The following is a 20,619-nucleotide window of genomic DNA, read 5'->3' on the forward strand; positions in this document are numbered from 1 at the left end:
CAGCCCAGGCAGTGCCGGCCAGATCGTTAGCTAAGAAGAAGCTCGGACACAAGCAGATAGGCCCTTACCAAGTCGAGGCGCAGATCAACCCAGTGGCCTTCCGGTTGACACTCCCGGAGGGATCCAGAATGCACCCGGTCTTTCATAGATCGGTGCTCACGCCCTACAAGGCACCTCACAGGTTTCAGGCGCCAGGGACAGCACCAGACCCGCTCAGGGGAGCGCCCACAAAGGGGGGGTCACCGAGAGGGGAGCCACTCAACGAGGCCACAGAGATTTTAGACTCGAGATGGGGGGAGGAAGGGATTGAATATCTCCTTGCCAGGGAAGACACCCCGGTCAGCGCCAACAGGTGGGTACCGGACTATGCCGTGGAGGAGCAATGGCTCAAAGACGAATTCCATGCAATTTTCCCACACAGGCCCATGCCGGCAGATTATTTCGACAAATATCTTTTCACACCCACACTCTCAGCCAGCACGTTTCAGGGGTTCTCTTCAGCTGAGGACACGACGCTAGAGACTAGCTCTCCAGAGGGATCGCTCTCGGGGTTTGGCACAGGGGGCTCCTATTGGTGGGAGGATCAACCTGAGGTGGGGTGGCGCAGAGAACTGCCGAGAGGGCCATTGCACGCAGCATCACCCAGGCGACAGGGGGAGAGGGGGTCATGGGCGAGTTGGGGGAAGATCCCGGGTTCGAACACACCGCCCAGGAGATGGAAGCAGAGGAGACCGCTGTCGACGAGACCATGGAGGACTTCCCGGACTTATCCGGCTGGCTGCATGCCACGGGGGACAAACTGTATCCTGCACTCACCCCCACAACACTGGAGCACCCAGAACCCGCACCTGAAGAGGGGGAAGGGGGGGCTTCGAGGGGGGGATGGATGTCAGGGGCTCAGGAGCAGAGGCACAGGAGAGGGAGGAAATGGAGAGCGAGGGGGAGGAATCCGAGGGGAGTGTAGGCGGTGACAGTGGTCAGAGGGATTCCATGAGCCTCTCCAGCGAATCGGAAGATTCACAGAAGGGAGCGCCGATGGCCAGGGCAAGGGGGGTGCCAAGGGGAAAACCCCAGAAGGAAGGGGCCAGCGGGGACTCCCAGAGCAGCAGTTGGAAATCAGGACCAGCTTCCCCACCAGAGCGCAGTGGGGGGGAGGAGTCCCAGGCATCGGGACCAGTGTTCTCACCACCAGCGAGAGGAGATGAGTCAGGATTGACCACGCCTCCATCGGAGAGCGGGGAAACGGTCAAGAGGAAAGTTACCGGCTGGGCGCGCGCGCCAAGTTCAAATGTACAGGCGAGCGGCACAGCAGGTAGCCCGGATAGGGAGCCAGGTCCTAAAGCCCGCCGGAAGGAGGGGCAAGACTCAGGGGGGTCAGCGTCAGAAGAGTCCAGAAAGGAGGAAACCCCAGGGGGCAGAAGGACCCAGAGGAGGAAAGAACAACGGAAGAGGTGGAGTAAGGCTAGAGTCTTAAACTGGTGTCTAGGAGGCGGAGACTCAGATGGAGCTTCGCCGGTCTAGGTTCTAAGACGTAGAGTTGCACGCTGCAGTTTGGAAATGGAAACTAATCTTCAATAAAGACTTTTATACGTTATTACTGACTAGCGTTGGTCCTCTGTGAGCTGGGACCTAGAGGCAACTCTGACAACTGCCTTCAACCAGAGACCTCAGGGTGTTTCACAGCATAAAACGAAACAAACCAGTCACCGCCCTCCCACAAACACATTTTAGACGATATGCAAAGTTTAATAAGCCACAGGCCTGATTGTATGTTTTATTCAAAATCCTTTTCAAACTCTCAGCCAATCACCTCTCACCCCCAACATCCCAAACTCACACTTTACCCCTCACTAGCTAACATTACCTTAAATCTACTACTATACTGTGCTTGTTATATTACTTTGTTACATGTGCGTACAAACACCAGAACACCACAACTGAACTTTAAGCAGACACCCATGCATGCAGGATTTCTAAGAGTCTCATTAGAGAGTCAGTGTAGTATACTGGAAGGAGGGCTGGACGATGACCTGGGAGACCTGGGTTCAAATTCCCACACTGGGGGGCCAGATACTGCTTCATAGCCTAACCTACCTCACAGGGTTATTGTCAGGATTACAGAAGGAGGGGGAGAACTATGTGGCACCACCTGGAGCTCCTTGGAGAAGGTGATATATGAAGACAATAAAAGAATTTCAATAAGGGCAAATGTCAGGTTCTGCGCTTAGGCAGGAAGAATCAGCTGCACAAATATAGGATGGGGGACGCCTGGCTTGCCATTAGGACATGTGAAAAGGATCTAGGGGTCTTAATGGAACAAAAGCTGAATAGGAATCAACAATGTGATGCTGCAGGGGGGGAAAGCTAATGCTGTTCTAGGCTGAATCAACAGAAGTCTGGTGTGCAGCGCAATGGAAGTCATAGCACCACTCAGTTCTGCCTTGGGTGTGTTCTGGGTATGTTTAGCCTGGAAAACAGAAGCCTAAGAGGAGATATGATACCTGAGAGATCTCAAGGGCTGTCGCACAGAATTAAGAAGCCTGAATCACAAGGGAAGCAGCATGAACACTTCCCTTCAGCAAGGCTACCTTAGAAGGTGACCCGGAAACTACAACTAATCCAGAATGCGGCAGCTAGACTGGTGACTGGGAGCAGCCGCCAAGACCACATAACACCGGTCTGAAAGACCTACACTGGCTCCCAGTACGTTTCCCAGCACAATTCAAAGTGTTGGTGCTGACCTTGAAAGCCCTAAACGGCCTCAGTCCAGTAGACCTGAAGGAGTGTCTCCACCCCCATTGTCCAGCTCAGACACTGAGGTCCAGCACCAAGGGCCTTCTGGCGGTTCCCTCGCTGTGAGAAGCCAAGATACAGGGAACCAGGCAGAAGGCCTTCTCGGTAGTGGCACCTGCCCTGTGGAATGTCCTCCCAGCAGATGTCAAAGAGAAAAACAACCACCAGACTTTTAGAAGATATATGAAGGCAGCTCTGTTTAGGGAAGCTTTTAATGTTTGACCAATTACTGTATTTTAATATTTTGTTGGAAGCCACCCAAAGTGGCTGGGGAAACCCAGCGAGATGGGCAGGGTATAAATAAATTATTATTATTATTATTATTATTATTATTATTATTATTATTAAGCGGAAAGCTACTAGTTTTATTAAATTGGAATATAATTATTGATTAAAAAATGTAACTTTCTATATGGAAAATGTAACTTTCTATATGGAAAATAATATCACAAAAAGGGAGGTCTTGAATACTGAGACTTATGAGGAATGCTTGAGGGAGCTGGGGGTGATTATCACAGAGAAGAGTGCATGGAGATATGATGGGCATCTTCAAATATCTAAAGGGGTGTCACATGAAAGATGTGATTTCTCCTGCTCCACAGGATAGAACTCCAACCAATGGCTCCAAGTTACAAGAAAGGAGATTCTGACTAAGCATCAGGCAGAAATTCTGAAGGTAAGATCTATCTGACTGAGGAACAGATTCCATCAGAAGGTGGTGGAAAGTGGAAAGTTTTTAAGCAGAGGTTGGATGGTCCTCTGTCATGGATGCTTTAGTTGAGATTCCTGCTTTGCACAGGGTTCAGCTAGATAACCATCAGAATCCCTTCCAACCCTATGACTCCATGATCCTATGATACTCCCCGCTGTGACTTCTTAGATGGGGAGTGAGCTTGATCCTTCAAAGGTATTTCCACATTCCAAGGACAGTTAGAGTTTCTCCCTTGTGAATTCTTTGTGGGAAGTGAGAGAGACGTTGTGATATGGTTTCTCAACTGCATGAGTTCTCCGATGTGAAGTGAGGTGGGCCTTCTGACTGAACTTCTTCCCGCATTCCAAACACTGATATGGTTTCTCCCCCGTATGGATTCTTTGATGGGAAGTGAGAAAAGTACTCTTACGGAAGCTCTTCCCACATTCCACACACTGATACGGTTTCTCCCCTGTATGGATTCTTTCATGGGAAATTAGATTCGTTTTCTCATTGAACCTCTTCCCACATTCCAAACAATGATATGGTTTCTCCCCCGTATGGAGTCTTTGATGGTTAGTGAGAATGGAACTCTTACGGAAGCTCTTCCCACATTCCGTACACTGATATGGTTTCTCCCCTGTATGAATTCTTTCATGGATAGTGAGGTGGGCCCTTTGACTGAAGCCCTTTCCACATTCCAAGCACTGGTATGGTTTCTCTCCTGTATGAATTCTTCGATGGGAACTGAGGTGGGTCCTCTGGCTGAACCTCTTCCCACATTCTAGGCACTCATACGGTTTCTCCCCCGTATGAATTTTTTGATGGGAAGTGAGATGGGCTCTCTGGTTGAACCTCTTCCCACATTCCAAGCATGGATATGGTTTCTCCCCTCTATGAATTCTTTGATGGGAAGTCAAACTTATCTTCCAGATGAAGCCCTTCCCACATTCCAAGCACTGATATGGTTTCTCCCCACTGTGAATTCTCTGATGTCGACAGACACTTGTGCTTATATGAGAGCCCTTAACAGACTCCAAGCACTGACAGGGTTTGTTCCCAAGGGGATTTCTTTCATGGGAAACTGAATGGGAGCTCTGGCTAAAGTTCTTTCCAGACTCCGAATATTGATATGGCTTCTCCGTGTGGATTTTGTCGTGGTCTCCCTTGTTCTTAATTTCCAATCCATCTCGACCTGCAATGAAGAGAGAAATGGATTAAAGCCTCAGAAAAAATGGAGCCCCCTGTTATTGAACAAAGCTCATTAACGCTTTTGAGAGAGGAGGAACTGAAGGGAGTTAGATGGGAGGACGTACTTCAGGGTTAACTGCCTTTGTTGACTGGCATTCAGGGACATATTTATGGAAACTTAAGATTTGACAAGACTGGCTCTTTTCTGGGACAGATTTTGTTTGACTCAATCATGGAATCTGGGCCATCTCTAGTCTGTCATCTCTTTGGTCAACAAAAAACAGACCAGAGCAAAAGCAAAAGCAAAAAAATTGTCAGAATCTGTTGTTGTACAATGGCTTTATAAATGACATGGATAGAGGAATTTAGGGGATGCAAATCAAATTTGCAGATGACACCAAACTGGGAAGGGTAGTTAATGTCACAGAAGAAAGAACCAGAAATCAAAATGACCTTAACAGATTGAAGAACTAGGCCCCAGCTAACAAAATGAATTTCAACAGAGACAAATGTCAGGTTCTTCACTTAGGCAGGAAGAACAAGATGCACAAATATAGGATGGGGGACACCTGACCTTGTGGTAGTACATGTGGAAAGTATCTAGAGGTCTTAGTTGACCACAGGCTTAATATAAGACAATAGTGTGATGCAGCAGCAAAAAGGCGAATGATCTTCTAGGCAGCATCAACAGAAGTCTAGTGTCCAGATCAAGGGTAGTAATAGTCCCACTCTATTCCGGCTTGGTCAGACCACGTCTGTAAGAGTGTTTCCAGTTCTGGGCACCACAATTTTAGAAGGATGCTGACCAGCTGGAAGGTGTGCAGAGGAGGGCAGCCAAGATGATCAAGGGTCTGGAAACCAAGCCTTATGGGGAACGGTTGAAGGAGCTGGGTATGTTTAGCCTGCAAAACAGGAGACTGAGAGCCATCTTCAGATATCTCAAGGGCTGCCACCTGGAAGAAGGAACAAGCTTGTTTTCTCCTGCTCTGAAGGGTAGGATCCAAACCAATGGCTTGAAGTTACAAGAAAGTAGAGTCTGACTAATTATCAGAAATAACTTTCTGAGGGTAAGAGCTGTTGAGCAGTGGAACTGTCTCCATTGGAATGTTGTGGACTTTACTTCCTTGGAGGTTTTTAAGAAGAGGTTGGGAGACCATCTGTCATGAATGCTTTAGATGAGATTCCTGCATTGCAGGGGGTGGGACTAGATGATTCTATGATTCCCTAACCACTCTGAAGTCTATATTTTAAAAGTCCATGGTAGTTCAAACAGCCAGATCATGGTTTAAAAAGGCATCAATGGCAAAATAATAACCACAGACAAAAGAATCCATAGCCCCCCATTCAAGGTGAGCTGTGAGGGTGTTATAATCACAGGTGCTCTAGGTGGTGCTGTTGAGCTCAATCAAAATCTGGGAGGCTTCACACATAGATATATTTATGGAATTTCCAAACAAATATTATGATTCAAGAGGGAACCTTACCTAGAGAAGCCAAGATCCCATGATTCTCCTCCATGACTTCCTTATGCAGAGCTCTCTGGGCAGGATCCAGCAACGCCCACTCCTCAGCCATGAAACAAACAGCAACATCTTCAAAACACACTGGTCCCTGAAAGAAGAAAAAGGTCGTCCCCTTAGACAGCATGAATATTATCGACTACACATTGTTCTGTTGTTTTCTGCCTGTTTGTTGTTGTGCTGTTTTAATGGCTTTTTTTCACTACACATTTTGACTATGGATGCTTATTTTAATGTCTAAATGGAATTTTTTAAATTGTGCATTCCAATGCCCCACCCCTCAGCCTCTTTCCCCCCAAGGCTCCTTCCCCACACCTGATCCGGTTCCTCAGCCGCTGCTTCCCCTCCACCAGGATGAAGAGACGGAGGAGGAGGTCTTGCCGGCATCCTTCTTTCACCTGCGAGAGACAAAGGGAAGTGGGGAGACAGGAGTGCAGGATGCTTCTCTCAGAGGTGCATTTGGGAGTTTGTCCCCACTTCATATTTTAGTTATGCTAAAATATATCTCATCTCCTTTGGGTTCTTGGCCCCAAGTGGCTTCTCCCAAAAGATTACTTTCAAAATCAACAGTATGGAATCAAAAGAAGAAAAACTTCCTTCCTCCTTACCCAGCGGCTTCTCTCTGGTGTCCAATGAAGTCCTCTCTGCCTCAGAGGAATCAGGACCCGTTTCTGCAAACAGAACCTTTCCCTGAAATAGGATTCCAAACAGGGAAGAGGGTCAGAATAAGAATGAAAGAGGCAAAAACTTTAGAGGTTTCTGATATTCCTTCTTGGATGCTTTCCAAAAAAAAGGATGGGCCATTAGTAGAGCATTTGGGATACTCTCCCTTATCTATTGAGCCCCTTGGGAGCATCCAGAGCAAAGTCTCTCTCACCTGCTTCTCCGCCTGCTTCCTCTCCTCTGCCTGACTCAGGAGGAAACCTTCGGCCAGGGCCACTGCCTGGGAACTGGTCTCTGCTCCGCATTCCCTCACCCAGCTCTCCATCTCCGCTGGAAGGACAGCCAGGAACTGCTCCAAGATCACCAGGTCCAGCATCTCAGCTTTCGTGTGCCTTTCTGGCTTCAGCCACTGGTGGCAAAGGTGGTAGAGTCGGCTGCAAACGTCTCGGGGTCCTTTCGCCTCCTGGGAGCAGAACTGCCTCAACTGCTGGCTCTGCGCCTCTGAGCGAAGGGTGTGCTCCTCTCCCGGGATCTTCTGCCCAGAGCTTTCCCAGAATCCCCCACTTCTCCCAGTTTCCATAGCATGGTCTCTTCCTGTTCCAGGGCCAGCTGAGTCTTGCTCATGCATCTGTGCTCTCAGGAAGCCTCCAAGAGAATGTTAGGGATCCCCTTTTTCACCTGTCAAATTCTGAATGAGAGGTGCTGGCAAATTCTACAAAGCAAATACATTGTTCTGCTATAAAATTTGCACACTGTCAGAAGAAAAAAGTTCTCTATTAAGTGAGGATGTGTATTCTAAGAGTGTTTATTCATTTTTTGCATAGGTCAGGTTTTCATTTTTTGGGTGTGTGTATATTTTATGTCCCAATGTTTCCATCTGGTTAATAAATGGGGCTTATTAATTTCACTGATTTACATTATTTATCTATATGAGTAACTTTGTATCAATGTAAGATTTTTATATGCAACTGTGTATTTTTGCAATATTTTTGTTTACGTAGTCTGTGCTTGCTTTCGTTTCCTGTGCACTGCTTAGAGATTTTTCTAATATATGAAGAGGTATAGAAATCAAAGAATCCATAAACTCATCACTTTCCCCCCTGATCCAGAGACCCCTCCCTAGAGTGGCAATAAGTGTATGGGTCCAGGTAAATAATACAGTTGCAGACCTCCTGAGAACTTGCCTCCCGCTCTGGCTTTACTGAGCCTCTTAAGCTTGCTGATCATAAGGTTGGCAGTTCAAATCTCCATAATGGAGTGAGCTCCTGTTGCTCGGTCCCTGCTCCTGCCAACCTAGCAGTTCGAAAGCACGCAGTGCAAGTAGATAAATAGGTACTGCTCCAGCGGGAAGGTAAACAGTGTTTCTGGGCACTATGGTTTCCCTCTTGGTGTCCCATTGCGCCAGAAGAAGCGTCTCCACCCCCATCGTCCAGCCAGGACACTGTGGTCCTCCTCCGAGGGCCTCTTGGCGGTTCCCTCCCTGTGAGAAGTGAGGTTACAGAGAACCAGGTAGAGGGCCTTTTCGGTGGTGGCACCTGCCCTGTGGAACACGCTCCCACCAGATGTCAATGAGATACAGAACTATCTGACTTTTGAGAAGCCTGTTTAGGGAAGTTTTTACTGTTTGATGTTTTATTGTGTTTTCAATATTCTGTTGGGAATCGCCCAGAGTGTCTGGGGAGGCCCAGCCAGATGGGCGGGGTCTAAGTAATAAATTAGTATTATTATCAATGCCTTTTTTCCTTTAAAAATGTTTAGGGGTACTCTCATTTTCCTACTCATATTGAAATACTGCCCCTCAATGAGGCCAAATGTAGATTCAGAAAATGTCTAGGGGTATTCGTCCCCCTGCGTCCCCCCAGAACAAAGCACTGATTATTATTATTTAGTCCTGCTGGCCACATGACCCAGAAACTCTGTGGGCAAACGCCTGCTCCCTTGGCCTGAAAAGCGAGATGAGCGCTGCACCCCAGAGTTGCCTTTGACCGGACTTAAGGGTCAGGGGTCCCTTTACCTCTTAGCGAGAGAAGGACCCTCTGCTCCCTGACTTGGGGATCTCCCCCTGCATGAGCCCAACAGCCCCCCATGCACTCACTTGCAGGTGAGAGTAAAGACACAGAAAAATGGTGTGCAAGGTCTTATAAAAACTTTTGGAATTCCCATCCTGTAAGTCAAGCCCACCCCCAGAAACATCATGCATACATTACAGAAAGGAGGGGTTCGGCCTGCAGCTCTGGCCCCAATGCAGCCCATGCAAGAAGAGAGAAGAGACTCACCAGATCCCAGAAGAGGCAGAGCAGAGGCAACAACCCCGTTCTCCTTGCAGAGGAGACCAAAGCCACCCCCTTGCAGGAAAGGACAGGGAAGCTTCTGCTTGGGAGGACCTGCTCCGGTCCTCTCTAGGAATGCAACACTCACTTCATTTAACCCTTGGAAGGAGGTACCCTTGCTCTGGAGAACTGGATTCTATTATAACAGCATTCTAATGGCACTATCCTAATAACAGGAATAATGAAAACCACAAAAACATAAAGCCCATAAATTCCCATTTATTGAGCAGATGAAAGCATTTGGACATAAAATATGAACAAGGAATAGAAGTGAAAACCTGACCTATGCTATAAAGAGACACAGATTGTTGGAAGATGGAGAGCAAGGAGGATGAGGGCAACGCCTGGAGGAAGAGAGGTCCAGGGGTGGCTCATGTTTTGTCTCCAGTCGAAGGCAGCCTTGCTTCTGAATCCCAGTTTTGGGGGAGGAGGAAGCGCAGGTGGAGAGAGGGGCTTTCCCCCCCCCCCCCCAGTCCTGCTGGTGGGCTTTCCAGAAGAACAGGAGGCTGGACTCAGTACGGGGACCCCACTGGCCTGATCCTGCAGGGCTCCTCAGACGCTGAGATCAAGATGCAAGCAAGTCCTCTATTGTCCTTCCGTTGGCAGTAAAGCTCTCCCCACCCCCCACCCATCAGACTCCCGATCGACACAGGATTGCCCATTCAGACATGAGGCCACTCAGGTGTTCAGGGGATCTTTAGAGACTGAACAGAAAGCCCTGGAGGTCTCCCCACCCAAGGAATCCGAGGCAGGAGAAGCCCTGCTGGAAAGAGGAAGGGACTCTCCTTCCTTGGAAGGTCTGAGAAGAGGTTGGGCAGCCACCTGCCAGGGATGCTGCAGATGAGACTCTTGCATTGCAGTGGGCTGGACTAGATGATCCTCGAGGGCCTTCCAAATCTACAGTTCAAGGATTATAGGAAAGGAAACAAACCTAGGGTGGAGGTGAAAGAGACAACCCCTCCCCAAGTGGTTAGAGTTGCTGGGAGACCCTCCCCCACCAGCGCCTTCCACAGAACTCCCTGGCCAGGACAGATCATTAGACTACTCTTTTCCCCTCTGATTCCTTGGCAGAAACTCCTGGCTTTGATCCAGCTTTGAATATGTTCTAACCGCTACAAATGCCAACAGGCTCCCCGCACCCCCCAAAAAAATTCCCCTTACTTTTTAGGAAGAAAAAAGTGTGCCTTACAGAGCAAAAAATACAGTATAAACCATGTTAATGGAGAAATCCGAGGGCTCCCTTGGACAAAAAACAAGGACACCAGCCAGGAATACCAGAGCAAAACAGGAGCCAGTAGGCTTGGTCTTTATTGAAGACTGTTGCCACAGGACTCCCACCTGCCTCCAGGTGGAACAAGATGGAAGCCCCAAACAAAAGAGCCCCCAAACTTTTATTAGCTGCTAATCCCCATGTTACACCCCCCCAAACTACATCACTAATACATCGTGGTTACATCGTGAAAGGGGAGGTCTGGTGGCAGGAATCTGAGCATCCTGGACCCTGCCCCATGGTTCCCCTTGCCCTCCACCAAACACCCACCAAGTGGAACAAGAGATATTTACATTTCCCAGTTTCCCAGCCAAGTGAATCACTTGGTCATGAAGCCCACTGGGTGACTTTGGGAGCCAGGCGTAGCTTCACAGCCTAACCTACCTCACAGGGCTATTGTCAGGATTAAATCCGAAGGGCAAGACCCATGTGACTCCACCGGGAGCTTCCTGGAGAGAAAGATGGCATATTAATGCCATCAAGGAATTTCAGCAAGGACAAATGCCAGGTTCTGCATACAGGCAGGAATAATCAGCAGCAAATATATAAGACGGGTAAATATTAAAAGCACAATAAAACACTGACCATTAGAAACCTTTTGGTACAGGGCTGCCTTCAGGGGTCCAAACACTCATCCCTTTCTAGACATGACCCAGGAGGAACATAACAGTGCCCCCAGCTCCCAACCCCGCTAGACGGTCCAGAATGATACCATGGTCAATGGTTACAAAAGCCACTGAGAGATCCAGCAGAACCAGAAAAGAGCTTTCACCTTTGTCCCTAGCCCGCCGGAGATCATTGAGCAGTGCAACCAGAGCGGTTTCAGTTCCATGATGGGGCCTTAATGACGACTGGAAGGGATCCAGATGGTCTGCTTCCTCCAGATGTGCCTGGAGCTGTTTAGCGACCACCCGCTCAATCACCCTGCATGTATGTGTGTATATATATATATATATATGAATGAGATGGGGAACACCTGCTTTGCCAGTAGTACATGTAAAAAGGATCTAGGGCTCTTAGTAGATCACAAGCTTATTATGAGTCAACAGTGTTGCACTAACAAAGGTGCCACTGGAATTATTAAAAAAGATTTTTTCATCTTCCATCTTGTTATTTATTATGGCACCAACAAAGCTATTCTAGACTGCATCACCATAGAATCATGGAATGATGGAATCAGAGAGTTGGAAGGAACCCTGAGGGTCTTCTTGTCTTCTTTTCCCTTGCAATGCAGGAAAGTTATGTTGTGTGCAGGAAGGGAAAGGAGGTTTAACCCTATTCTCAAAAATGCAGGCTATGCACTTTGCTTTGGGTGGTGTATTTTGGATTTCCTTCATCCCTTTTGCTAGCTGCCAAAGTTCAGGATCTGCTCCATCCTTTTCAAGCTGGAATGGGGCAGAGGAGGGCGACCAAGGGTTTGGAAACCAAGCTTATGAGGAACAGTTGAGGGAGCTGGGAATGTTTATCATGGAGAAGAGGAGACTGAGAGGAGATATGATAGCCACCTTCCATTATCTAAAGGGCTGCCCCATGGGATGGGGACAGGCTGATGGGGCGGTAATTATGTGGCAAAGATCTGTCTCCTTTCTTGAAAAATGGAACTTCTAGCTGGGAGGAATTTGGGCTGTGTTGTGTACAGTGGTGCCTCGCAAGACGAATTTAATCCGAGTCTCTTTTTTCGTCTTGCGAAGCACGGCTATTAGCGGCTTAGCGGCTATTAATGGCTTAGCAGCTATTAACGGCTTAGCGGCTTTAAGAAAAAGGAAAAAAACTCGCAAGAACTCGCAAGACGTTTTGTCTTGCGAAGCAAGCCCATAGGGAAATTCGTCTAGCCAAGCGACGCAAAAACCGAAAACCCTTTCGTCTTGCGCGTTTTTCGTTTTGCGAGGCATTCGTCTTGCGGGGCACCACTGTATCTGTGTAAATAGCCTGGCCAAAATAGGGAGCCACCAACCATTCCAAGTGAGTCTTGATGAGCTCTGGAGGCATCATGTCTTCCTGGGGCTTTGTTTGGTTTTAAGCCTTCAGTGAGATGTTTCATTTCATTTGGGGACACCTCTCACCATTTAAGCAAATTTGACGGGTTGGTGTTCATACCGGCCTTATTTGGGAGCCTTGAATGATCGCTAAAAAGCTTGCTGTAGTATTCAACCCTTTCCAGGCTGGGATTATGGCATCATGTGTTAATTTCACATATTTCATTCCACAGGACACCAATTCCCAAAATTTGTCCTCCCTCCAGTCAGCTGCTTCTTGAGCCAAGTCTTGCCACAGCTGTCTTCCCAAGCCTATCTTTTGCTTTTTAAAAATGTTCTTATATGCTATCCTGTCTTTATTGAGTGTCCCAAAAGTTAAGAGTACTTTGAAAGAACCCCGGTGCTCTAATAGATCCAGCCAGCCTTTTCCTTGCATTTCTGCACTCTTGTGTCAAACCAGTATCACTGTTCTACAAGATAATTTTTAGGTTCTTTGGTGTTGATCAAGAAGGGTTTGATTTCTGCTGTTATTTGTTGGTAAATCTCCACCGGGTTGGACGAGTTTCTTTCAAGGAATTTGCATAGACACATCCGATATTCAGAGACCAGGGTCTTTAGGATGTTGTCACTTAGTCTCAATGACCATTTCAGCTTTTTTGCACCCACAAGCTCTCTGGAAGTGTCTGTTGGCTCGGGGGGGGGGGGGAGAGATTCTAACAGGGGGTAGATTGTAACTAATAATGGGAAATGGTTGCTTTCTGCTCTCTTGAGCACTCAAAAGAATTCACTAAGTGGAAAAGAGATGGTGACACTATGATGTAGTCGATCACACTTCCCTTCCTTTAATGTAGCAATCTGATCTGTCCATATAAAACAGTGACAGGACTCCAATGCCTTGTGGGTTGATTTTCTTGTCCATGGAATAGTGAGGAAAAGAGAAGACATCTTCCAAACCTATTCCTGCAGGGAATAAGATGCCGTCTGTTTGATAGCCAATGTGTTGTCATCCATCTGATTGGAAGTTAGCTTGGCCCTCCTAAGTTATTTCCACACTCCAAGCAGAGCCAGTAGTCTCGTAATCTGGGGAACCGGGTTCGCGTCTCCGCTCCTCCACCTGCAGCTGCTGGGTGACCTTTGGCCAGTCACACTTCCTTGAAGTCTCTCAGCCCCACTCACCTCACAGAGTTTTTGTTGTGGGGGAGGAAGGCGGGATATCAAATCCAAACTCCTCCTCTTCTTCTTCTTCTTCTTCTTCTTCTTCTTCTTCTTCTTCTTCTATAGTTTCTTCCCTAAATGTACTCTTTGATGGGTGGTGAGAGGAGAACTCTGACTGAAGCTCTTTCCACATTCCAAGCACTGGTACGGTTTCTCCCCTGTATGAATTCTTTGGTGGGAATTTAGAGCAGAACTCTGACTGAAGCTCTTTCCACATTCCAAGCACTTATATGGTTTCTCCCCTGTATGAATTCTTTGGTGGGAAGTGACATGGGCCCTCTGATTGAATCTCTTTCCACATTCCAAGCACTGATAGGGTTTCTCCCCCGTATGAAGTCTTTGATGGGTAGTGAGCTTGCCCCTCTCACTGAATCTCTTTCCACATTCCACACACTGATGTGGTTTCTCCCCTGTATGAGTTCTTTGATGGGAAGAGAGACGGGAACTGTCACTGAATCTCTTTCCGCATTGCAAGCACTGATATGGTTTCTCCCCTGTATGAATTCTTTGATGGCAGGAGAGACTTTTCTTACGAGTGAAGCTCTCTCCACATTCCACACACTGATATGGTTTCTCTTCTCCATGAATTATTCTATGGGAAATGAGACTTTCCTTCCAGGTGAAGCTCTTCCCACAGTCTAAGCACTGATGTGGTTTCTCCCCTGTATGAATTCTGTGGTGAGAAGTGAGGTACGCCCTATTACTGAACCTCTTCCCACATTCCATGCACTGATACGGTTTCTCCCCTGTATGAGTTCTTTGATGGGAAGTGAATATGTCTTTCCAGGCAAAGCTCTTTCCACATTCCAAGCACTGGTATGGTTTCTCCCCCGTATGAATTCTTTGATGGGCTATGAGCTTGCCCCTCTGACTGAATCTTTTCCCACATTCCAAGCACAAATATTTCTTCTCCCCTGTATGAATTATTTGATGGGAAGTGAGACCTCCCTTCTGAGTGAAACTCTTTCCACATTCCAAGCACTGAAAAGGTTTCTCACCTGTGTGAATACTTTGATGGGAAGTGAGAGCAGAACTCTTAAAGAAGCTCTCCCCACATTCCAAGCACCGATATGGTCTATGTCCTGTATGAATTCTTTGATGAGCCAAGAGCTTGTCTCTTTGACTGAAGTTCTTCCCACATTCCACGCACGGATATGGTTTCTCGTCCATATGAATTGCCTGGTGGGATGAGAGATGGCCCTTCTTACGGAAGCTCTTTCCACATTCTAAGCACTGATATGGTTTCTCCCCTGTATGAATTCTTTGATGTGAGATGAGTGTGGAATTCTGACTGAAGCTCTTTCCACATTCTAAGCACTGATAAAGTTTCTCCCCTGTATGAATTTTTTGATGAGAACTGAGACCGGAGCTTTGGCTGAAGCGCTTTCCACATTCCAAGCACTGATATGGTTTCTCCCCTGTATGAATTCTTTCATGAGAACTGAGACTGGAGCTCTGGCTGAAGCGCTTTCCACATTCCAAGCACCGATATGGTTTCTCCCCTGTATGAATTCTTTGATGGTAAGTGAGAAGGGACCTGTGACTGAAGCTCTTCCCGCATTCCAGGCACTGATAGGGTTTCATCCCAAAGGGATTTCGTTGATGGGAAGTGGAATGGGAGGTCTGGTTTAAGTTCTCTCCACATTCCAAATATTGAGATGGCTTCTCCACTGTGCAGAATTTGTCAAGCTTTCCCTTGTTCTTCATTTCCAATTTAACACCATCTGCAGGAAATAGAGAAATGGATTATGTCCCTTTAATTTCAGGAAGAAATGGGGACTACGTAGTGCTACTGCTTTTTATGTAGCTTCTAATAGATATATCTGCTGCAGCATTAGATTTGGCTCTGACTGAAGAATCAACACAATACAAACACAACACGTAGGCTAATAGTAGGAAATATATAATAGAATAATGATATCATTCAAATTATAGGAGTAAGCCAATCAAAGTTCATATATACAATATAACAGAGTGGTAGCGAGGACTGTCAAGCCATGTGTTCAAAACAGATGTCTAAGGACAGTCTCACAATAGTCTTTCAAAAGTATCAACAGAAGATGTCTCAAAAGTTTCAAAAGTAAAGTCTCTCGATAGTGCTCTGCTGATCCTTAGCATGAATCGTACTTACATATTCTGTTGGAAAATATTGGCTGATGAAGACTATTACAAAAAAGTAGTATCATTCCGGAGACACTGTCCTTTTGAGACGTCTTCCGTTGGAACTTTTGAAAAACTATTGAGAGACTTCACTTAGCAGGAGGGAGCCAGGAGGTGTCAAGGCTCTGCTATGCTGAAGCAGAGCCCCAGCACTGCACAGAGAGCTCAGGGGCAGGCGGAGAGCCTATGGCTGTGCCTTCGGCACGAGAAAGGAGAGGGTTAAAGCGCAAGGACCAGAGACGTCCCATGAAACCTCCCTGCCCCTTCTGTTGGAGGAGAAGCGGGTGAAGACCACTCCCCAAATCTGAACCGGACGATTCGGATGCATAAGTTGTACTGTGCTGCTTGTACATATGTAAAATAAAGAACTGCAAATATGCTATTCGCTTTAGATTGTACAGCAGTTATTGTTTTGTAGTAATGGATATGGATGTTATTTTGCTTGCTTCATTGGATCATCCATCAGTTAAATAAAGCTTGCGTCTGACACCCAATAGTCTGTCTGCTCTCCATTCACTGAGACCCAAGGAACCACCCCGGCCCAAAGAGTACCCCTTATTGAACAATGTTCATGAATACTTCTGATAGAGGAAGAACTGAAGGCAGTTACATGGGAAATCTTAATACAGCATTCACTGCCTTTGGGGATTTGCAATCACAGACATCTTTATGGGAACCTAAGATTCGAAAAGCCTGGCTTTTTTCTGGGCTGGATGTTATTTGACTCAGTCATGAAATCTGCTCCATCTCCAAGGTCAGTCGTCTCTTTGGTCAGCCAAAACCGGACAGAAGCAAAAACAAAAAACCTGAGAGAGGCTTCTTCAACTTCCTGCAACACCCTGAAGCATACATTCAGAAATGTGTGAAGAGTTCACATCAGCCTGATCCTTGTTTTAAAAGAAATAGCTAGAGGAAAAATGTTCACAGACAAAACAGTCCATTCAAGGTGAGCTGTGGGTTAGAATCCCAGGTGCTGTAGGTGGCATTGCTGAGCTAATCAAAACCTGGGAGATTCGTCACATAGATATATATACATATGGAATTTCAAAACAGATATTGTGATCCAACAGGGAGCCTTACCAAGAGAGTCTATGATCCCACGGTTCTCCTCCATGACTTCCTTATGCAGAGCTCTCTGGTCAGGATCCAGCAACGCCCACTCCTCCTCCGTGAAACGAACAGCTACATCTTCAAAGCACACTGGACCCTAAAAGGAAAAGGAACACTTCCTCCTCTTAGACAGTATGAATATTATCCACCACACACTGCTCTTTTGTTTCCTGCCTGTTAATTGCTGTGTTGCTTTCATGGGATAGTCTTGCCACATATTTTAAGCACAGATGCTCCTTTAGCGTCTTAATTGAATTTTTTATTGTGTCTTTTATTGTATGCATTGTTCTGTGTAGGGAGGGAACCCTCCCACTGCCCTATGGACTGGGGGCACAAGGAGGAGAGTGGGGAAAGCCCTGGGCTACAGATGGGACTGGTTAGATGAATCCTGGCTACAGTTTTTTATGGTTTGTTAATTCCCTAGAAGCCTATTTCAGCATTTCACAATAAACAGACAAATAAAAAAGCAACTACTCATAGATACTAGCGACATTCAGAGGGCTAGTAAAGGTGGGGTGTCTGTTCCTTATTCTCAGCACAGAAACTGTCAGTCTTTGTTAAAGGCAGTTTTGACAGAGAGCAAGAGGAGAGATTCCTTCTGACTCCAGAGGACCCCTAGCTGCCCCACCCCTCAGCCTCTTTCTTCACAAGGCTGCCTCCCATTACCTGATCTGGTTCCACAGCCACTGCTTCCTCTCCACTCCCATTCAAAGACAGGTGAGGAGGTCTTGCCGGCATCCTTCTGTCACCTGCAAGAGACAAGGGCAAGGGGGGAGCCAGGAGTGCAGGATGCTTCTCTCAGAGGTGAAGCAGTGCCTCTCTAACTGCAGGTGGGCCTTAGAAGAAGTCTCCCCTGCCGAGTGCATTTTTGCATTTTTACCCATTTCATATTTTGTTGTGCAAAAATACATCTCATCTCCTTTGGGCTCTTGGCCACAACTGTCTTCCCCCCAAAGGTGAAACAACCCCATGGATTAATGTCCAAGTCCAGAGAATGTGACCCAAATGAGAAGAAATTCCTTCCTCCTTACCCAGCGGCCTCTCTCTGGTGTCCAATGAAGTCCTCTCTGCCTCAGAGGAATCGGGACCAGTTTCTGTCAACAGATCCTTTCCCTAAAAGAGAATCAAGGATTCAAAACATAGAAAGAGAACTATTAGGGGCAAAATCTTTAGGGATGTCCAATATAGTGCCTTGGATACTTTCAAAGAAGGATGAGATTTAGAGATCTTCTCCCTCCTGTCTGGAGCCCCTTGGGAGTATCCGGAGGAAAGCTTCTCTCACCTGCTTCCTCTCCTCCGCCTGACTCAGGAGGAAACCTTCGGCCAGGGCCACTGCCTGGGAACTGGTCTCTGCTCCGCATTCCCTCACCCAGCTCTCCATCTCCGCTGGAAGGACAGCCAGGAACTGCTCCAAGATCATCAGGTCCAGCATCTCAGCTTTCGTGTGCCTTTCTGGCTTCAGCCACTGACAGTCAAGGTGGAGGAACCGGTGGCAAACTTCTCGGGGTCCTTTGGCCTCCTGGGAGCAGAACTGCCCGAACCTCTGGCTCTGCACATCTGAGCGAAGGCTGTCCTCCTCCCCCAGGATCCTCTGCACAGAGTTGGCCCAGAATCCCCCACTGCTCTCATTGCCAGCTGAGTCTTGCTGATCCATCTGTGCTCTTAGGAAGCTTCCACGAGATCAGAAGGAATCTCTTGGTCTTCTGCCAAGAGCTGTCTGTCCGAATGAGAGATGGTGGCAAACCCTGCAAAGCAAATACATTGTTCCATTATTAGACTGGAACACAAGCAGAAGGAGAAATATGTTCCCTGCGCAAGTGTGGATGAGCCTTGCTAGGAAGCAGGACTGGACTGCACCACAGGCCAGACTCTGAGCTTTATATTAAGAGGTATAGAAATTCAACAATCCATCACTCCTCCCTTCAGGGGTCAATGAGATAAAGAAATTCACAACTTTTAAAAGACATCTGAAGGCAGCCTGGGGAGATTTTTAAAGCTTGGTGTTTTTATATAAGCTGTAGGCTGCCCAGAGTGCCTGGGGAGGCCCAGCCAGATGGGCATGGCACTGATGATGATGATGATGATGATGATGATGATATCCATCACTTTTTCACCTGACCAGTTTTTCCCCCTCTGGAAAGTGGCAAGCAGTGTGTGGGTCCAAATGAAAAAATGCATTTGCAGCCTTCCTGTGACGCCTCCCGGGCTGGAGGATCCTCTGCTCCCTGACTTGGAGGTCCCCTGCTGCATGAGCTGAGAAGACCCACCCCTGCATCCCCCCCCCCCGACTCCCCACATCCCAGCGCCTGCAGAAGAGAGAGACAGAGCCCCCTCCCCTTGCAGAAGGGTCCTTGAGAGGGAGGGGCTTTTGCTCAGGAGCACATCTCAACCGCCTTGATTTTTCCTCTCTCTCCTTCTCTAGAAACCCTTTTCTTTTCCAGGCATAATTCTGCCAGGCTGAAATTCTGCCAAGGTGCCTCTCACTTTGCAGAGAGGAAGAGGGAGGCCCCTCTGCTCCCTGACTTGGGGGTCCCCCATTCCTGAGCTGAGCACCCCCCACCATGCAAGAAGAAAGAGGAGACTCACCAGATCCCAAGGGAGAGACCCCAGAGACCAAAGCCCCGCCCCTTGGCAGGAAAGGACGTGCAGGGCGGGGCTGGGACTTTGGAGGAACTCCCTCCCCCCCCCGCACCTTTCTTCCGGTCCTCTCTAGGAATCCGCCCAAGTTCATTTTAACCCTTCGCAAGCCGCGCTCAGGAGAATTCTTTGTTGGTATCCCTCATTACTCCCCTGAACCTGATCACAGAATCGTAGCCCTGGAAGGGTTCCCCCCCCCCGGGGTCATCTAGTCCAACCCCCCGCAAGGCGGCAGGAATCTCAGGACTTCATGGAAAGCCAGCCTGACTTGACAGTCGACCGGGGGGGGGCTTCTCCCGCCCCCTTTCCCTTTGCTTCGCTTCCTACCTTGATTTCCCCTGTGGGGCAGGTCGGTTGCGCAGGAGAAGGGGGGGTCTCTCTTATGGGGCGAGCCTGCAGTTCGCGCCTGCGCTGTGGGTCAGCGCCGGATCCCGCTTCGCGCATGCGCTCGGGGGAGGGGGGCTCAGCTGCAGGGGCGCCAATTTGAAGAGAATATGGGGGTCGGGTGAGTCCCGCCCCCCATGAGGGATGCAGGCGCACTATCGGGATGGCAATGCTCACCAATGGGGTCTCGGCCCCCTCAAGTCTTTTATTGGGGGCGCTGGAGCCCCCTTGGCCGCCCCAGGAGTTGCCCCTATGACTGGGGGGGGGCAGGACCCCCCGAGCTGCCATCTTTCCAGAAGTTCCCGTCTTCGTTTCATCCTCCCTTCCACCTCCCGAGTGAAACTCCCCTCAGTTCGGTCCCAGATAAAGGCAATGGCCAAACGGGAAGAAGGAATCCAGAAGAAGAAAGATTTCCATACAGAATGGGGACACTAAGGGGCTTCCCTTCAAAACTACGAAATACAACAGCAGGATTAATTGAAAAGCAAGCAAGGCTACCTTGCAAGAAAATTAAGAGAGCAATTTAAGGAAAAGGTGTAAGAAACCCTGGAAGGGGGGAGGGAGGTCAGAATGGGGGTTTGATGTGTGGTTATTGTTAAACTGAAAAGAAAAAAAAATATTTTTTAAAAAGAAAAAGCTCAGTTTGTGCTTCCTCTCACTCCGGGAGGCCTTCTCCGCT

General features: G+C 47.9%; 2 protein-coding genes across 3 annotated transcripts; both read right to left on the minus strand.

The window, feature by feature from the left end:
- Positions 1-1,744: 1,744 nt before the first annotated feature.
- On the minus strand, positions 1,745-9,249 carry LOC310828851 (uncharacterized protein). Of its 2 annotated transcripts, none has more exons than XM_083706804.1 (6): positions 9,135-9,249; positions 7,085-7,570; positions 6,804-6,885; positions 6,511-6,593; positions 6,160-6,286; positions 1,745-4,679 (listed from the first exon to the last, which is right to left on the minus strand). In XM_083706804.1, the coding sequence occupies exons 2-6, from the start codon at positions 7,484-7,486 to the stop codon at positions 3,724-3,726; spliced, it is 1,650 nt and encodes a 549-aa protein (XP_083562930.1). In that variant the 5' UTR covers positions 7,487-7,570; positions 9,135-9,249; the 3' UTR covers positions 1,745-3,723. The 2 variants fall into 2 exon arrangements, with proteins under 2 accessions (XP_083562930.1, XP_083562929.1); XM_083706803.1 differs by having other exon boundaries at positions 7,073-7,570.
- A 4,460-nt stretch (positions 9,250-13,709) lies between these two features.
- Positions 13,710-19,950, minus strand: LOC310830874 (uncharacterized protein; the record flags this gene model as incomplete). Its single annotated transcript, XM_083710707.1, has 6 exons — positions 19,884-19,950; positions 18,202-18,664; positions 17,951-18,032; positions 17,586-17,668; positions 16,890-17,016; positions 13,710-15,373 (listed from the first exon to the last, which is right to left on the minus strand). The coding sequence occupies exons 2-6, from the start codon at positions 18,571-18,573 to the stop codon at positions 13,710-13,712; spliced, it is 2,328 nt and encodes a 775-aa protein (XP_083566833.1). The 5' UTR covers positions 18,574-18,664; positions 19,884-19,950.
- Between the last annotated feature and the right edge of the window lie 669 nt (positions 19,951-20,619).

Source organism: Podarcis gaigeae (assembly GCF_964106915.1).
Source record: "Podarcis gaigeae genome assembly, chromosome: 13".
NCBI lineage: Eukaryota > Metazoa > Chordata > Lepidosauria > Squamata > Lacertidae > Podarcis > Podarcis gaigeae.